This window comes from Nanorana parkeri, unplaced genomic scaffold (genome assembly GCF_000935625.1).
Source record: "Nanorana parkeri isolate BGI_ZX_2015 unplaced genomic scaffold, ASM93562v1 scaffold933, whole genome shotgun sequence".
Classification (NCBI taxonomy): domain Eukaryota; kingdom Metazoa; phylum Chordata; class Amphibia; order Anura; family Dicroglossidae; genus Nanorana; species Nanorana parkeri.
The window spans coordinates 136,146-151,631 of NW_017307201.1; the positions used below are offsets into that span (position 1 = coordinate 136,146).

General features: G+C 38.6%; 1 protein-coding gene across 1 annotated transcript in view; it reads left to right on the forward strand.

The window, feature by feature from the left end:
• Positions 1–15,033, forward strand: part of LOC108795108 (alcohol dehydrogenase 4-like) — a 21,595-nt gene extending 6,562 nt beyond the window's left edge. Inside the window, exons 3-9 of the mRNA XM_018566299.1 lie at positions 3,277–3,418; positions 5,291–5,378; positions 7,741–7,972; positions 12,095–12,355; positions 12,888–13,023; positions 13,144–13,282; positions 14,931–15,033. Of these exons, the coding sequence (XP_018421801.1) occupies positions 3,277–3,418; positions 5,291–5,378; positions 7,741–7,972; positions 12,095–12,355; positions 12,888–13,023; positions 13,144–13,282; positions 14,931–14,955 (1,023 nt within the window). The 3' untranslated portion in view covers positions 14,956–15,033. The remainder of the gene's footprint in view (positions 1–3,276; positions 3,419–5,290; positions 5,379–7,740; positions 7,973–12,094; positions 12,356–12,887; positions 13,024–13,143; positions 13,283–14,930) is intronic.
• Positions 15,034–15,486: the final 453 nt, after the last annotated feature.

The window sequence follows — 15,486 nt, forward strand, 5'->3', positions numbered from 1 at the left end:
TGTATATATAGATAGATAGATATAGATATCTATATATCTATATCTATTTATAGATATAGATAGATATAGATATGTAGATATCTATATCTATCTATATCTATATAATACAAGATATTGAGGCTGCCATTTCTTTCTGACCACCTTCTAAAATTTCTGGCTGTCTCCAGCTGCAGTACTTATCGACAGTGACCTGGAACAAACATGCAGAACTAGACTGCACACTTCTTAAAAAGAGAACAATGCCAACCTTTTTTTGCCATAGTTCTCTTTAGGGTCACAGGAGGACATATACTATCGCCCTCTATATGCTGATAGCGCAGAGCGCCCCTGTAGCTGGGAAGGATCCCGACAATATTGTTGGGATCCATCCCTCTGCCTGATTGACAGTTGGTTCTGCCTCTCTAGGGACAGAGCCAACTGTGCCAGCCCCCTCCCTCTTCCGACCCTCCAATGAGTGCTGGAGAAATGGAGAGGGGAGGGGGGAATCCCTGCAGTGAGTGGTGACTGTCAGTCTCAGCAGGGAGAACTTCGGAAACTCAGCGATCAGTGGTATGTGATCGTTCAGTTTCCGATCAATAGTGTATTTCACTCTCCCCATAATTCTCCTTTATATCTAGTGACTAAGGGTTCATACACACTGTTGAAAGAGGGCCGTACACCATACATTCTAGTGTAGTTCTCTGCCCTTAGATTCCCCACATGCATTAAAACAGAAAAATCACCTTTGGTTCTACCAATAACTATATTGAGCAAGGGCCTGTCTGATTGGATTCATATTGATTCTTTAGTTTAAGTAGGTCCTCAGATTACAACATTTTGGTAAATCTAAAACTGATTGTACAAGGATTATATGGTGAGATTGTAACATGTATTATGAGCTTTATAATGTTCTGAAACCACTGGATCAGCATGCCAACTGGGGAACTGTTATTTCCAGAGAAAGGTTAGCTTTGGCAGTATCCACGCTCCTTCACTACAGGTTTCCTTTAAATTGCATTCAGTCATGTTATGTGTAGTTGGTGTTATTTTTTCTGATTGTGAGCTGCAGTAGCACATACATTTATCAGTTGAATACACATGATTGCAAGTTTTATAAATGACAAGAACAAAGAGACACTCTTGGTTGCATAATGGCCACAGTCAAAACCTGAGGAAACAGGACATTGTTGGAGACACCTTCCTATTTCCTGCTTTAGGAGCAAAGCTTTAGGTTACATAATTTTGTCTTTCAAAGAGTGCACTGAAAAGCAAGTAGCTCAAAAGCTTTCCATTTATTACATATCATTGTTCTTTCTGTGGTTGGGTGAAGGTTGGTGGATGACTGAAAATTATAACAATGTAGCAGAACAAAGTAGTACAGGGAATTCATATTCGGACACATTAGTCTGTAGCACGGTATAATATTTTCTTCTCTCACTGATATTAAATACTGTAACTGTTAAAAGGTATGACTGTAAAAAAAAGCAAATAGTCAAAAACGTATTGTGAAATCAGATAAAAGGCAGCAGCATGACCATATACACTAGCATAGTTTTACATTGTTTATTCCATACAGCAGCCCAGTGCACAATGTTTTCCCTTTGACAAGGTTGTGAATCTTTCATGTAGTATTCACCAGTGTTCCATAAACATAGATTCTCTATATTTGTTGCAAAATGATAAACTAAAAGCAATTAAGGAAATTCTATACTCTTGCTGTATACAATAAAAGGTGTGCACTAAAGCAGCACAAATTTATGACTGGATTAAACCAGGGCCACAGAAAGAATATTTGATTTAAAGTATATGTAAACCCAAAAAACTAAAATGTATTGCAGCTTACAAATCCTTAGATGTAGTAGCTGCATTAATTTTCTTTTTATCCGGTTAATTTAACTTTACTTTCACCCTGTGATCCTGCATGTAACACACTTCCTGTTCTAGAGTGGCAAAGCTCACTGTACTACATCTATGGGCTAGCAGTGTTGTCACCCTAGGCTGTTCTTCTGGTTAGAACAACAAAAACCTCCCTATTCCTCATCTTTATTACATCCAGGAGCGAGGAGATTTGTAGTTCACAGAAGATAGCTGATAACATTGTTTGAGGTTTCAGTTCAGACACAAGACTTCTGACAGGTTCAACACATATTATGTGCTTGCAGAAAATTTTCTTAGCCTTCAAAAGTATAACTAATGAAGCCACCACATCGAAGGACTTGTAATCTTCAATATATAATGTTTTTGTTCCTGAGTTTACATATATTTTAATAAAGCTACATGGGAGGCTATTGTTAGTTTGTCAGAAGAGTTTATTTTTAGAATCCAAAAGTGAAGCCATAGTGCCAACATCTTTATTTGCTGTAGATTATTACTACATCTTTACCAGATTGTGACAGTCCAATGCATGCTTATGTTTGCTGTAGATTGCTTATTTGCCACTAGGTTAATTGCACCACTGGATAAACTAAGAAAGAGGCACATTGCACGCCTTTAGTATTGGACATTCTTATTAATATATTTTAAAAATTATAGTTAATGTTAAACATGAGCAACTAAGAGCTGCACTGAAAACCATAATACTAAGGGGTCTATTTGAAACCAGTTAGCAGATCTATTCACCCTATGAATCTTTCTGAATGTATGTAATACTTATGTAATATGTAATACTTAATTTTGACCATTAGATAGAGCTAAAGAGGAAACGTGTTTATTTCCTATGTTCCTCAGCTCCATCTAGTTGCCATAATGCAGTATTACATATATTTAACCTGAAAAGAAAATATACAGTTGTTTGTTTTTGCATCTATTCACACAGAACAAACATTCTAAGTCTAGTCATATAGTTATACTGCCACCTGGTTTTCACCACAATCAATTACAAAAGGGCATTTTAAACAAGTGAGAAAATGTACAGGAAAATAATGATATAATTAGAAACCACAATGTGGTTTATATTTCCAACCATGATGTTGTGGCAGCTTCACTATCTGACTGAATATTGTAATCTGCATGTTACTGTGTTTGGGGCTGTTCATACTGAATGTATGCCAAAGACCCAATTTTAAATTGCTATGTGCTCGCCATCTGAAGACTGTAAGGGCAAAAGAGTAATGCTTGTAAATCCAAACAGTGAATTTAAAGACTAAAAGGCTAAAGTCTAAAGAACACATATTATGACTTCACACCAAAAGTTATAGTAAAGACTTGTAGTGCTGCACATGTGGCACTGGACACTGAACATGAGAATGCACATATGTGAATAGGGCTTTTCATTTTCAAAACACATTTTTTTTATAGATCGTTGCCACAGGAGTGTGCAGGACTGATGCTCATGCCGTGAGTACTCATTTTAAGGAAGGTTTGTTCCCTGTAATCCTTGGCCATGAAGGGGCTGGAATCGTGGAAAGTGTTGGACCAGGTGTCACAAAATTTAAACCAGGTACGACAGCACATTTCCAGAATAATACTTATAGTTATATAATAGTAGTAGCAATAGTTGTATGTCCTCAGTAGGATTAAGAACTGGGGGACACCTATAGGTTAAACTGCGATCTCTATGAGTAAAAAGTTACCTTAGAGTATAACTTCATTTTACATAGAGCTTTGTTAACAGTCTTGCTGGAATGGCTAGCAAAAGCCTGACATACTTGCCTCTTCTGGATTAAAATGATGTTCTACGCTCCTTTCAGTGTGGGCTAATGGTTTGAAAGCCTTGGCACATTGTCACATGATCTCTGCTAAAAATGATCATCAGCCAATATGAACACTGATTCTCCTCAAGTGGCCAGTCCTATAGTTTTGTGGCCATCACTCAAAGGAATGTTATTGTTATAGGCAGGTTGGCCCACTATTGTCTCAAACCAGAAAAATCGCGTTAGGGTGTTTAGACCCCTGTAGAGTTACTATCTCATACGCCCCAGTTATATTTGTTTGTCATAGAGTTATTGCAACATACAAACCCGAGGAGATATAAAAAATTGTATTTCAAATGCAATGCAGGTACAGCATACAGTTTATTACCATCAATTCATGTACAGAGCCTTGGAAACACATATACACTGAGTGGCCAGATTATTATGACCACCCCATCAGTACTTCGTTGGGCCACGAGAGGACTCCACGAGATGACTCCACAAGATGACTTCGTTGGCCCGTCTCGTGACTTCACGAGATGTTGAAAGGTGATGCGAGGAATCTGACACTCTCATAGGTTAGAGTTAGGACCGCACTACATAGAGGCAGTGCGGCTTTCACATTTTCTGCAGAAGACGTGTATCTAAAACCTCTGTTTTGAACCTTAGCTGTTAGACAAGTTTTTTTGCTTGCTGGCTGGTGAGTGTGCTGGGAAACGTTTTGCTGTTGTATTGTTTAAAGCCTTTCCATGTGCACCTTGCTTTAAAGCTGGTGATAAGTTGATGATTGCGTTTGCCATTTGTTTTGCTTGTCCATATAGCAATATACACCACATACAATGGTTTGTGTTCGCTAGTATATTACTACCAAACACACAAAATGAGGGATAACCCAAAGAGGATGCAACACTTCTGGGGAATAGGACCCCCTTCCTCAAGTGGTTCTGATATCAAACCTTCCAGTGTGATCTGCCTCTTGTACACCTTAACGTCTCTGACTGTTTCCTTGTTTGACCGTTCATGGCCTACATGTCGGCGACTTTGTTATGTTTCTTTCAGTGCGCCACACTCTCAAAACCTGCCACATAAACATTAATGAAGGGCAGCCCAGAGCGACAGGTTTTCCAGAGAAGGTAAGTATGGTAGCCCATGTATTACTAATTATTTATCCATCTCAGCAAGACTGTCAACAATTTTTATGTTAACAGTTAATGGTGGCATGCAAAGTATTCCAGATACCTACTTCTCTTAGAGGAAGCAATGATGGACATTTAAATCTACTGCGTGCCAGGTGTGGCCATACATGGGCTTTTGATGAGACAACATTGTGTTTTGGTAATAGTATCATAGTGAAAGCCAAATTGGGTCCTGACCAGTTCAACATTATAGAACAGGAGAATGTATGTTTTGAGAAATAAAACACCTTATTATTTACCTTATTATTAACATGAGTTGGATGGCTGTAGATTTTTCCATGAGTCATTTTACAATAAGAAATCTCACCAGAAATGTATGGCGCTCTGGTGCTTTCTATATAAGGAACTAGATTTGTGCTATGTATACCTAATGTAAATAAGTGATCTTCTTACAATACACAGACAAACTTATGCAGTGCCAAGGAATATGATCCTAATGGTAAAGCAAGTTTTGTTTTAACAATATGCATTCTTATTTTCTAGGTGACAAAGTCATCCCTCTGTATATCCCACAATGTGGGGAATGCAAATTCTGTCTCAGTCCCAAAACCAATATTTGTCAAAAGATCAGGTAAAATTATGAACTGCAGACCTACAGCCAACATAATGGGGTTGATTTACTAACCTTATAAACACACCACAAACATGGATACACCTCTGTAGTGTGTTCCCTCCCAGCATGATCTATGGGTGGAATCTAAATACCTTTATAGTGTGTACACACCCAGCAGGTGTGTTGTGCAAAGCCCTGCATGAATTGCAAGGTGATGTTGTGTAAATTAGCTCTATGTTATGTTGCTTGCGTTGATGAATGCAGGAATGTAAATGCATGAGCTAAACATTTTTGTCTAAACTGTGAAGCAGCATTATATATGCATCATGTGCATGATTTTTCCATATATGGCATTAGTGGAAATATGCTTTTAGAGACTTTTTGGTTGATAAATACGTTATGCTGTGTGAAAATCACACGCACCTGGTGCGTGCGTGTGTTTAGGTTAGTAAATCACCTCCAATGTCTTACTGACACAGTCCACAAATCACTGTGAAGGGTTTGTTCCAAACTAGTTGTTTTCATGCTTTGTGGGAAGATCCTATGTTAGGGAGGCACATTTGTAAGGGAAGGCTGGCAAACAGCTACCATTTGGTTTATTTTCTTACTCATTTGCTTACAATGACAATTTGACATTTATGTACCAAATTACAATGCTTATCAATAACCCACCACTAAGAATATACAAAATAATAGAATGAACAAATTAATCAAATTCCAAAAGCTTTCAAAAGCTTATTGTTCCTGTATGTGGTCCCAAGTGGGTGGGCGTTCAGATCAAGGGTCTGGTTAGGAATGTTCGGGGGCCCCCACTTTTTTCCCCCTATTTTTGGTGGTGGGGTTCCTCCTTAAAATTTCTACCAGACCTAAAGGGCCTGGTATGACTTTTGGGGGAACTCCACAAATTATTTTTTTACTTAGGGTCCCTCCTAACATTCCTACCAGTCCTATAGGGTCTGGTATGGTTTGGGAGGGGGACCCACGCTGTTTTTTTTTTTTACTTTACTTTTAAAAAAATTTACTTATTTTCTTAACATTATTTTTAATTTACATTTTTTTAATTTATTTAAATAATTTTAAAAAAAATTTGTTTACATTACGGGTAGACAGCAGAATAGCCGAGCCGAATGCCGTTCAGCGGCATTCGTCTATTCACTCACTGCCGTTCGACCCCTATTAGAATAGGGGCGAACGGCAGAAAGTAAACTGTTCGGCTCAGTTCACTTTGGCTCGGTTATTTACTCATCTCCCTTCGACAGCTTAGTGAATAACCCTCTAAGAGTTGTCACAGGAAGTGTTCCCACTGTGGGTCATCCAGAGTGGAATTACTTTGGAGAGTTCTCCTCTTCCTTGTTGCTTGTCTGGGACATAACGTGCATGGGAAATCTTCCAGAACACAGTCAGGAAAAAAAGCCAAAAACAAATCTGACTCGGGTAGAGTGACCAGGATTTATTTTGCAGATAAGGTTATATGGGAGCATCTAGTGGATTAAAAATGAACTACAACCAAATTTATGCATAAAATAAGGTATAAAAACATACTATATATCTGTGTTTTACCATAGTAGCAATCAAGATCATGCCAATATTTATATTGTTTGGAGAATTATCCACTATTTTGTACACAATGTAACACATTTGTACTGTATAATAAATATTGTATTTATTCTGGTTGAAAGTACATAACCTGTGCATTTCTATCAATTATTTTTTGTATCGCAACCAATCATCAAAATAAATGGTTTTCTAATAGTAATAATTTACTATACATCTTTAAGGCAGATCTCCAGGGAACATGTGTTATGTGTAAGAGAATATGGAAGGTTAGTAGAAAATGTAGGATCTAAGGGGCCACAGAGCTGAGTCACAGTAACACAGATGACTCCCAGCATCCACCTATGTGTAAATGTAAACTATATATAATGGCTTTGGTTGATTTGATTTTCTTTTATTATTTTATATATTTAGTTTAAGTTCACAAAGCTGAGATGTTTAACCAATTTTTAAAAAAAACATTATTTTGTAAATAGGTAAAAATATATTGCAGAGTGCAACTGTTTTTTCTAAACATCAAGCACTGCTAGTATTCTTGTTGACTTATTAATATTCTATCTCTGTTAGGAGTGAGGTAGGGGTGCGTGTCTGCCACTTGGGTCTATATTTCACATAACTGCTTCAAAAAGAAGTTTCAGGGTTCCTGTTTATGCACAATGCTAAAAAAATATTAATTATGCAATATTTCCTTTCTATGTTTAAAAGGGAAGTTTACATTTTCTGTACATTAGTATAGAGCATAATAAATAAAGAAAATTACAGATTCTTTAAATCATTTAAATTCTTATAATTTCATAAACATTTTGTGTTGACTGTTTTTCTACAGCAAAATTAAAACTGCCATCTCTGATCAAGATTTTATGGCTGATAACACAAGCCGGTTTAGCTGCAAGGGGAAGCAGTTATACCATTTCATGGGGACCAGCACTTTTTCTGAATACACAGTTTGTGCTGAAACATCCGTGGCCAAAATTGATGATGCGGCCCCTCTGGATAAAGTCTGTTTGATTGGCTGTGGGTTTTCAACTGGCTATGGTGCAGCTATCAACACAGCTAAGGTAATGTGGTAACCTTAATTGTGTTATATCTATGCTGAACACATGAGTTAAATATGAAGTAGAATACTGTGAATAATTTATATACAAAAGTACTAAGATACTGTCTATTTACAAAAAGATATTTCACCACATTCAAGCTGACAAGGTGTGTATGGCAATGCTCAGCGTTGCGGTGTAAACAGGCCCTAAGAAATTACAAAACATTTAAAAGAATCTATGATTTATGTATTTGTTTATTTCCCTGTAACTAAGTTTGTATACACAGCATTTTCGCCAAGTAAAGTACTTTTAATGCTACTGGGTCAGTTTCCTTGAAGTTTACTGCAAGAACAGACAAACAAATAGAAATTAATGTTTTGCCAAGCTTACAGCTGGGCTCATCCTTGAGATAAGCTTGACGTCTCTGGGATTTGTAGTCCAGAGCATTACACCTGAAGCCAAGACTTCTAAGGAGACCCTCTTGTATGACAAGAATTGAATAGAAATAGACTGTATTGGCTCAAAGGGAGGTCCTGAAAGAGCCTCCAAAACTAGAGAAACATCCCAAGACAGATAAAGAAGCCTATTAGGAGGATATACTTTACTCACTGCCTTCAGAGACTTGGAAACGCTCTGATTCTGAGTCCACCTGATCCCAGTGATGGCTGATGTAGCCGACACCTGTACCTTGAGGGAACTAAGGCTCATCCTTTTGTCCAGACCTGTGTGGAGGAACCCCAGGATCGCCTCAGATGAGATTTGAGAAAGGACAATGCCGTGGTCTATTGCCCATGTGGAAAACACCATCCACATGCTACAACATACAGGAGGAAGTGGACACCTTCCGGGCTTTCAAAAGCGTATCAATAACCTGTGAAAATCCAGACTTTTTCAGCCTTTCCATTTCAGCAGCCAGGCCGTCAGACAGAGGTGCTGAGGATGCGGGTGCTGGACCGGCCCTTGAGACAGGAGATCCGATGTCACTGGGATCTGTCCCGATTCCAGAATGTTGAGGGACATCAAGAGAGGGAACATGGATGTCTCGGCCAATGTGGGATAACGGCAATAACCACCACCTTCTCCCTCCATATCCTTTGAAGGACTGCTATGATCATGGTAAAGGGGGGAAAGACATAAGCTAGTTCGTAATTCCATGGATGTGTAAAAAACGCCCTGGCCTTTCACTCTGTGATTGAATATTCTCGACAATATTGCCGACATGGCAATTCTTGAAAGACACCATTAGATCCACCTGAGGATTGCCTTATCTTTCTACAAGTGTGTCGAAGATTTGTTACCGGTATTTGTTCTTGGAATACTGGAGTGCCTGGAATACTGCCTTCAGATCTAGTAGAGTGGACGAAAGTGTATTTGATGTGTTTTTACTGCATTCCAGACGCATTCCATTTAAAAAAAAAAAAATTTCCAGTTAGCTGCAGTGCGGTGCGTTTCTGGCACATTTTTGTTGCGTCTTGAGGCGTTTGTGCGCTTTCCGGACCAGAGAAAATGTGACATGCAGTATCTTTCTTTGTCCGGAATGGAAAGCACTGCGCTCGTGTGATCTGGGGCCCATAAAACACATAGGGATACATTGTGATCGGTTTTAGTGCAGGAGCGAACTGCTCTGGTCTGGACAGAATCCGGACATCGTGTGAACAAGCCCTCTTTCATGAGTTTCTTTGTGATCATACTCACAGGAAAGGAAGATTCATTCCGTCTCTGCCCCGCAAAGTGTCTGCTTGAGGGTGACAGAACTTCCTCTCGCCCTTTCATGCATCTGACAATGCAAATCGGGAACTGCTTGCTCTTATTCTCTTATGGGAATGGCCAGCTTGCCTCACCCGTTTGGCTACTGCCCGTTGGATAAGGGCTCAACATAAAAGTATATGACTGTCAGAAAAATAAAATGCACTCTTTTTTTTTTTTTACTGCCCTTACCTCGTCTCCACAGACTTGTGTGGTGAGGGGCAATCATCCATGATATCCCGTTCTTTAAGGGATCTCCAGGGGGAATCCAAAGGGGGATAAACCAACAGAAAAAATTCTAGCTTCAATTCCCTGGAAATGGCTTACAAATTCAAATTTGAATCTGAATCTCTGGTGACGTCACGCCCGACGGAACTTCCGTGCATGCGCAGATGCCAGCTGAAGCCGCTACTGCCCATCCTGTCTCGCCCACACATCACAAACAGATAAGACCGCGGGGAGGCGGCCGAGGTGAAAAGGACATCATACAGCACAGCAGGTAAGTCAAACCACAACAGTCTTACCCTCCCTGTCTGACAGGCTGCACAGTATATGGAAAATCCGGCTTCCTCTCATGGAAACAAAGTTTGTCCTTCCCAAAGGGGACACCCTTGCACGGGGCCGAGTCTTGGAGACTTCCCATGGGCGAGAGGCTGAACTCCCCTGAGGCCAATACGAAATCAATCAGTTGGCAAATAAAGAAAAACTTCTCAGTAACATATAAACAACCCTGTCCTAGAGGGACAGGAACAAAAAGACTGGGGAAGTCAGCAGGAGGAGGGGCTTTTATAGAGAGGGTTAGGCCTTGTTTAACCCTTTTGGTTCTTGTCAGCTAGGGGTAATTGGATCTAAACCCATTTGTCAGCGCTGGATATGGCCAGGAAATATAGATATATATAAAGTATATAAGCTTGACTGCACTTCTGCACTTGTTGAACTCTCTGGATCTTTTTCTAAGCTGTAAAGACTAATATAACTACGAAGTAATTCTCAATATACTTCTTTACCTTCATCAATACAACATTCTGGAAATCCAGTAACACTCTTTGCCCAATTATATCATGCAACCACTTGACCAGTTTATTCCAAAAGCTTGTAATGGCACCAAAAAAGAATAACATATGATTAAAATCTGGAGAACTTAAGCAACATTTCAGACATTTTTTCCTCCTTGTTTAATATCCGGAATATCTATTAACAGAAATATACACCCTGTTAATTAAAAAAAAAAAAACAACAATCTTAAAGACATCTCCCGCAAAACACTTGTAATTCTTACTACCTCTCCATGAGCTTTGATGGTTGCCTCACCAACAGTGGAGTTTCCACTTGTTCTCATGTATCTTCCTGACCTCAAAGGTCCTAAGTTTCCTCAAGATCTTCTTGAGCCCTCTCAAGGGAATTCTATACTGACTCTACTTTTGAAATCATTTACATAAAATGGTTTCTTTTTTTACTTGGATATTATAATATTCCTGTCTAATCTTCTAAATATAATTACAAATTTGTGGGTGTTAGAAGGAGAATGTATTTACCATTATGTTTCACTTACTAAGTTTCTCAAATAATATTAAGGAAGGATTCCCAAATTTAAGATACAATATTATTCACGATTTTTTGAATACATGAAATATTAGCCCTGGTTCAAATCAATTTTTATCACAAAGGGATAGATAATAAAAATACTCAAAAGATAATGTTAATGAAAACCTGGCTTTCTTTTTCTGTATTCACTATGATTTAGGGTCCTATACCTATGTGTTCATTAGCACATTCTCAACACAACTTGCAGTATACTGTATATGTGAGTTGCATTGTAACTCATTGTGAACTGCGCCCTTCTGTCCATACACTGTGTAAAAAAAAAGGCACATTCCCTTCAATAGACCAAAATGCAAACATGTTAATGCGCAAATTCACTGTGCTTTGTAATGCATTCCGTTGCCCAACAAATCGCAGGGGCATTTTTTTCATGCATTGAGGCTCGTTAAGGAACTTAATGCAAGACACATCAGGACACAAACAAACTTATGTGATTGCATACACGGTTGTGAATAAAGCTTAAGCTACACTATTTTAAGCTCTTAGTAACACCTACGATCCCCTCTCCATGCCCTTCCATTTTCCAATGATTAAAATGTGGCAGTCCTAGCGCGGATGGACAGCAGCTCTCATTTCTGCACTTTGGCATCTTTACCTTGGGTGTCAAAGGACCTTTTCTTAAAACTGTTATGGACACTTCATAGACAACATTGTTTCTTAGGAGTTTTTTGTGTGTCTATTTTCATTTTATGAAGATGCTGGTCATGTTATAATGGCCCACCAAATATGGTAAATGTATTTAACCTTATAGCACTTTGACAAAGTATTGGTATATGTATCTTGTTTCTCTTGTAGGTTGAGCCTGGCTCCTCATGTGCCGTCTTTGGTTTGGGTGGAGTTGGCCTCTCCGCTGTCATGGGATGCAAAGCAGCTGGAGCAACTCGCATCATTGGCATTGACATCAACAAAGACAAATTTCCAAAGGCACTGGAGCTTGGAGCTACTGAATGCATCAGTCCAAATGACTATGACAAGACTATCCAGCAGGTGATAGCTGAAATGACCAATGGTGGGGTGGACTTTGCTATTGAGTGTATTGGAATTATTGATGTCATGGTAAGTATTTTATTATCCTCGGTCTACTCAGATTGTACACTCACTGTACAGCCATATGATATGATGATATGATGATATGTCCAAAAGTGAATTAGTAAATTCTTGTTCCTTGTGTAGTTACTTCATGTGACTTGTTGGGTCAAATATATATGTTTTACGTAGGAAAAGTGACCTTGTATTCACGATTCTGCAAAATAACTGTTTTTTTTTGTTTTTTTATGGCAATCCTGGCTAATAGTATTATATTAGTGGTTAGATGTTAGCATAGATAACAAACTGATCTGAGTTCTATATAAAATTGTTCTCCGAGAGCTTTTAGCAAGTCTCTACTGGGCTACTGATCCTTTAAAAAAGTTATTTTAATAGATGATTCTGTGCTGTCAGACTTGATGCAAAGGAAAGATGTATGGGTCAAAATGCTTAATACCTTTTTGCAAAAATTAAAACTTCTCTTCATACTTAAAATTGATCCAGGCTACCTCCACTGCTGTAGCTGATACTCCTTGCTTTGATGTCTGTATATGTTTTCCAGAAAGCAGCACTGGAGTGCACCACAGTAGGATGGGGAACGTGTGCAATTGTTGGTGTTTCACTGGCAGAAGAGGGTATACCAGTTGCTCCATTCCAGCTGATAATGGGACGTACCTTGCGAGCCACATTTTTCGGAGGTAAGATTGATCTTCAAAAAAGTATGCTAAAAAAAGCTAGCAATCTATACAAATATTGTTTGAGACATATTTGTAGGCTATCATATATACAAAATAACAACCTATTAATTTATTCAACAGGTTGGAAGAGTGTGGACAATGTTCCAAAGCTGGTAGCTGACTACCTAGCTAAAAAATTTGACTTGGATGCATTGGTGACATACACTTTGCCATTTGATGAAATTAACAAAGCTTTTGACCTCATGCGTGAAGGAAAAAGGTGTGTATAAAAACAATTCCGCACATAATGCCAAACCGCCACCATATGATAGATAGATAGATAGATAGATAGATAGATAGATAGATAGATAGATAGATAGATAGATAGGGTAATACAAATAGACAGATTAATAAATAGATATGAAGGCTAATACAGATAGAATGAATAACAAAAATGTTCTTAAAAATTATCTGTTAAAACTACCTAAAGGTAACACTAAATTCGTATTAGTATAGTCATACACAACATCTATATGATTTTTAGGTTTATGAAGAGCATATAATAGTGATGCTATCACATCGACTGTGTGATGTGGTAAAAATATCAAAAATATTGCAGTAAACTATTCGTTATAGAAACCATGTTTACTGCCTCTCCTTATACTTATACAGTACATATATTAGACATGTGCGATTCGTTTTGTTCCGAATAGAAATTCGGACGAAATTTCGGAGATTCGGATGTATCCGAAATTCCGAATTATAGATATAACGAATTCAAACAAATCCGAATTTCCGATTCCGAAATTCATTAGCGGTCGTCTGTACGAATTTTTTTTTTTTTTTTACAGTCTGCAGAAGAGGGGGAAAAAAAATGTGAGGTTCTCCCCCCAGTTCATACCAGACCCTTTAGGTCTGGTAGAAATGTTATGAGGGCCCCCCCAAGTTAAAACAAAAAAAAAGTGCGTGGGGTTCCCCCAAAATCCATACTAGGCCCTTTAGGTCTGGTAGGAGTTTTAAGGGGGAACCAAAGGGGGAGTTTTAAGGGGGAACCAAAGAATGGGGAAAAAATGTGGGGTCCCCCCTAATATTCCTACCAGACCCTTGATCCAAGCACAGGCCCAGCAGGGCAGGAAAGGGGGGGGGCTCGAGCGCCTCCCCCTCCCTGCGCCTTACCAGGCCACGTGCCCTCGGCATTGGGAGGGTGTCCCCATGCCGATGGGGACAAGGGCCTCTTCCCCACAACCCTGACCCGGTGGTTGTGGGGTCTGCGGGCATGGGGGCTTTTTTGCATGGGGGTACCCCTTTAATTAAGGGGGCACCCAGATGCCACCCCCCTTGTGAATGAGTAAGGGGTACTTTACTCATTATTTATAGGACAACATAGCTGATTTGGACACACTCTCCAATTCAGCTCACTTTCCAGTTCAGCTATGTTGTCCTAGATTGTTCACTTCTCCTGCCTTCTCCAAACTCTTCACCCTTTTGTGAATAGACCTGTAAATCAAAAAAGAAATGTCTTAACACCTATGCAATATTTATATATATATATAAATAGAACATGTTGATGAGATAATTTTTGTGCGATAAAATAACCAACATTGTTAAAATTACTGATATGAATTAGGGGATACATATGAAGCTGTGAAGATGTAAGCAATAAGCAAGAGACAGATATTCCATTGTTTCCTCTTATGGCAGCACTACAAGTGCACAGGAACAAACAGTACCTACTCCGGCAGAGGCTGGACCTGTAGGTTGCAGCAGCGAGAAGTTGGGTATAGTAGGAGTCTGTATTGCCATTTCACTTTTTGCTGCAGTATCTATTAAAAGTGTACATTGTTATTTAAGGTTTCACATATTTGTGTTTAATGTAAATGTTACACACGTAAACACGAGTTTATCATTTATGTCTTCTCTTTATGCAGCATCCGAACAGTGCTGGTGTTCTAAATGTGAGAACCTTGGAATCCATTGAGAAGCATATCTACTAATAATGTGCAGCTTTACCATTTTAAATTACAGAGAATTCTGATATACAGTATATGCATACAGTATATAAAACATATATTATGTGTGTTTAGAAATCACTAAAGGAATTGCAATGGTACCATTCCAGTATAACCCTGTTTAATGCTACTGTTTTCTGCATGCTATATTGATATAAAATAAAAATTGTCAATGTAATTGTGACTTATATGTTTGGTGGAACAAATTCACATTCTTTGAGAACATGAAAAAGCACACTGTTGTACAGGTCTGGATCTGTGAAAATCACATTTAGGCCACAAGTATGGTAGCAATATTTCAAAATGGCTTCTTATATCATTATCTTGCTGTACCATTTCACGTACCATGTAGCATTATTATAACTTTGTCATATATACAGTAAATGTCACCTGTAATCACAAACAAGATGGCACAACCAGTAAGTATAATACACAATGTGGCCAACACATTAATATGCAAGTTTACTATGCTGCC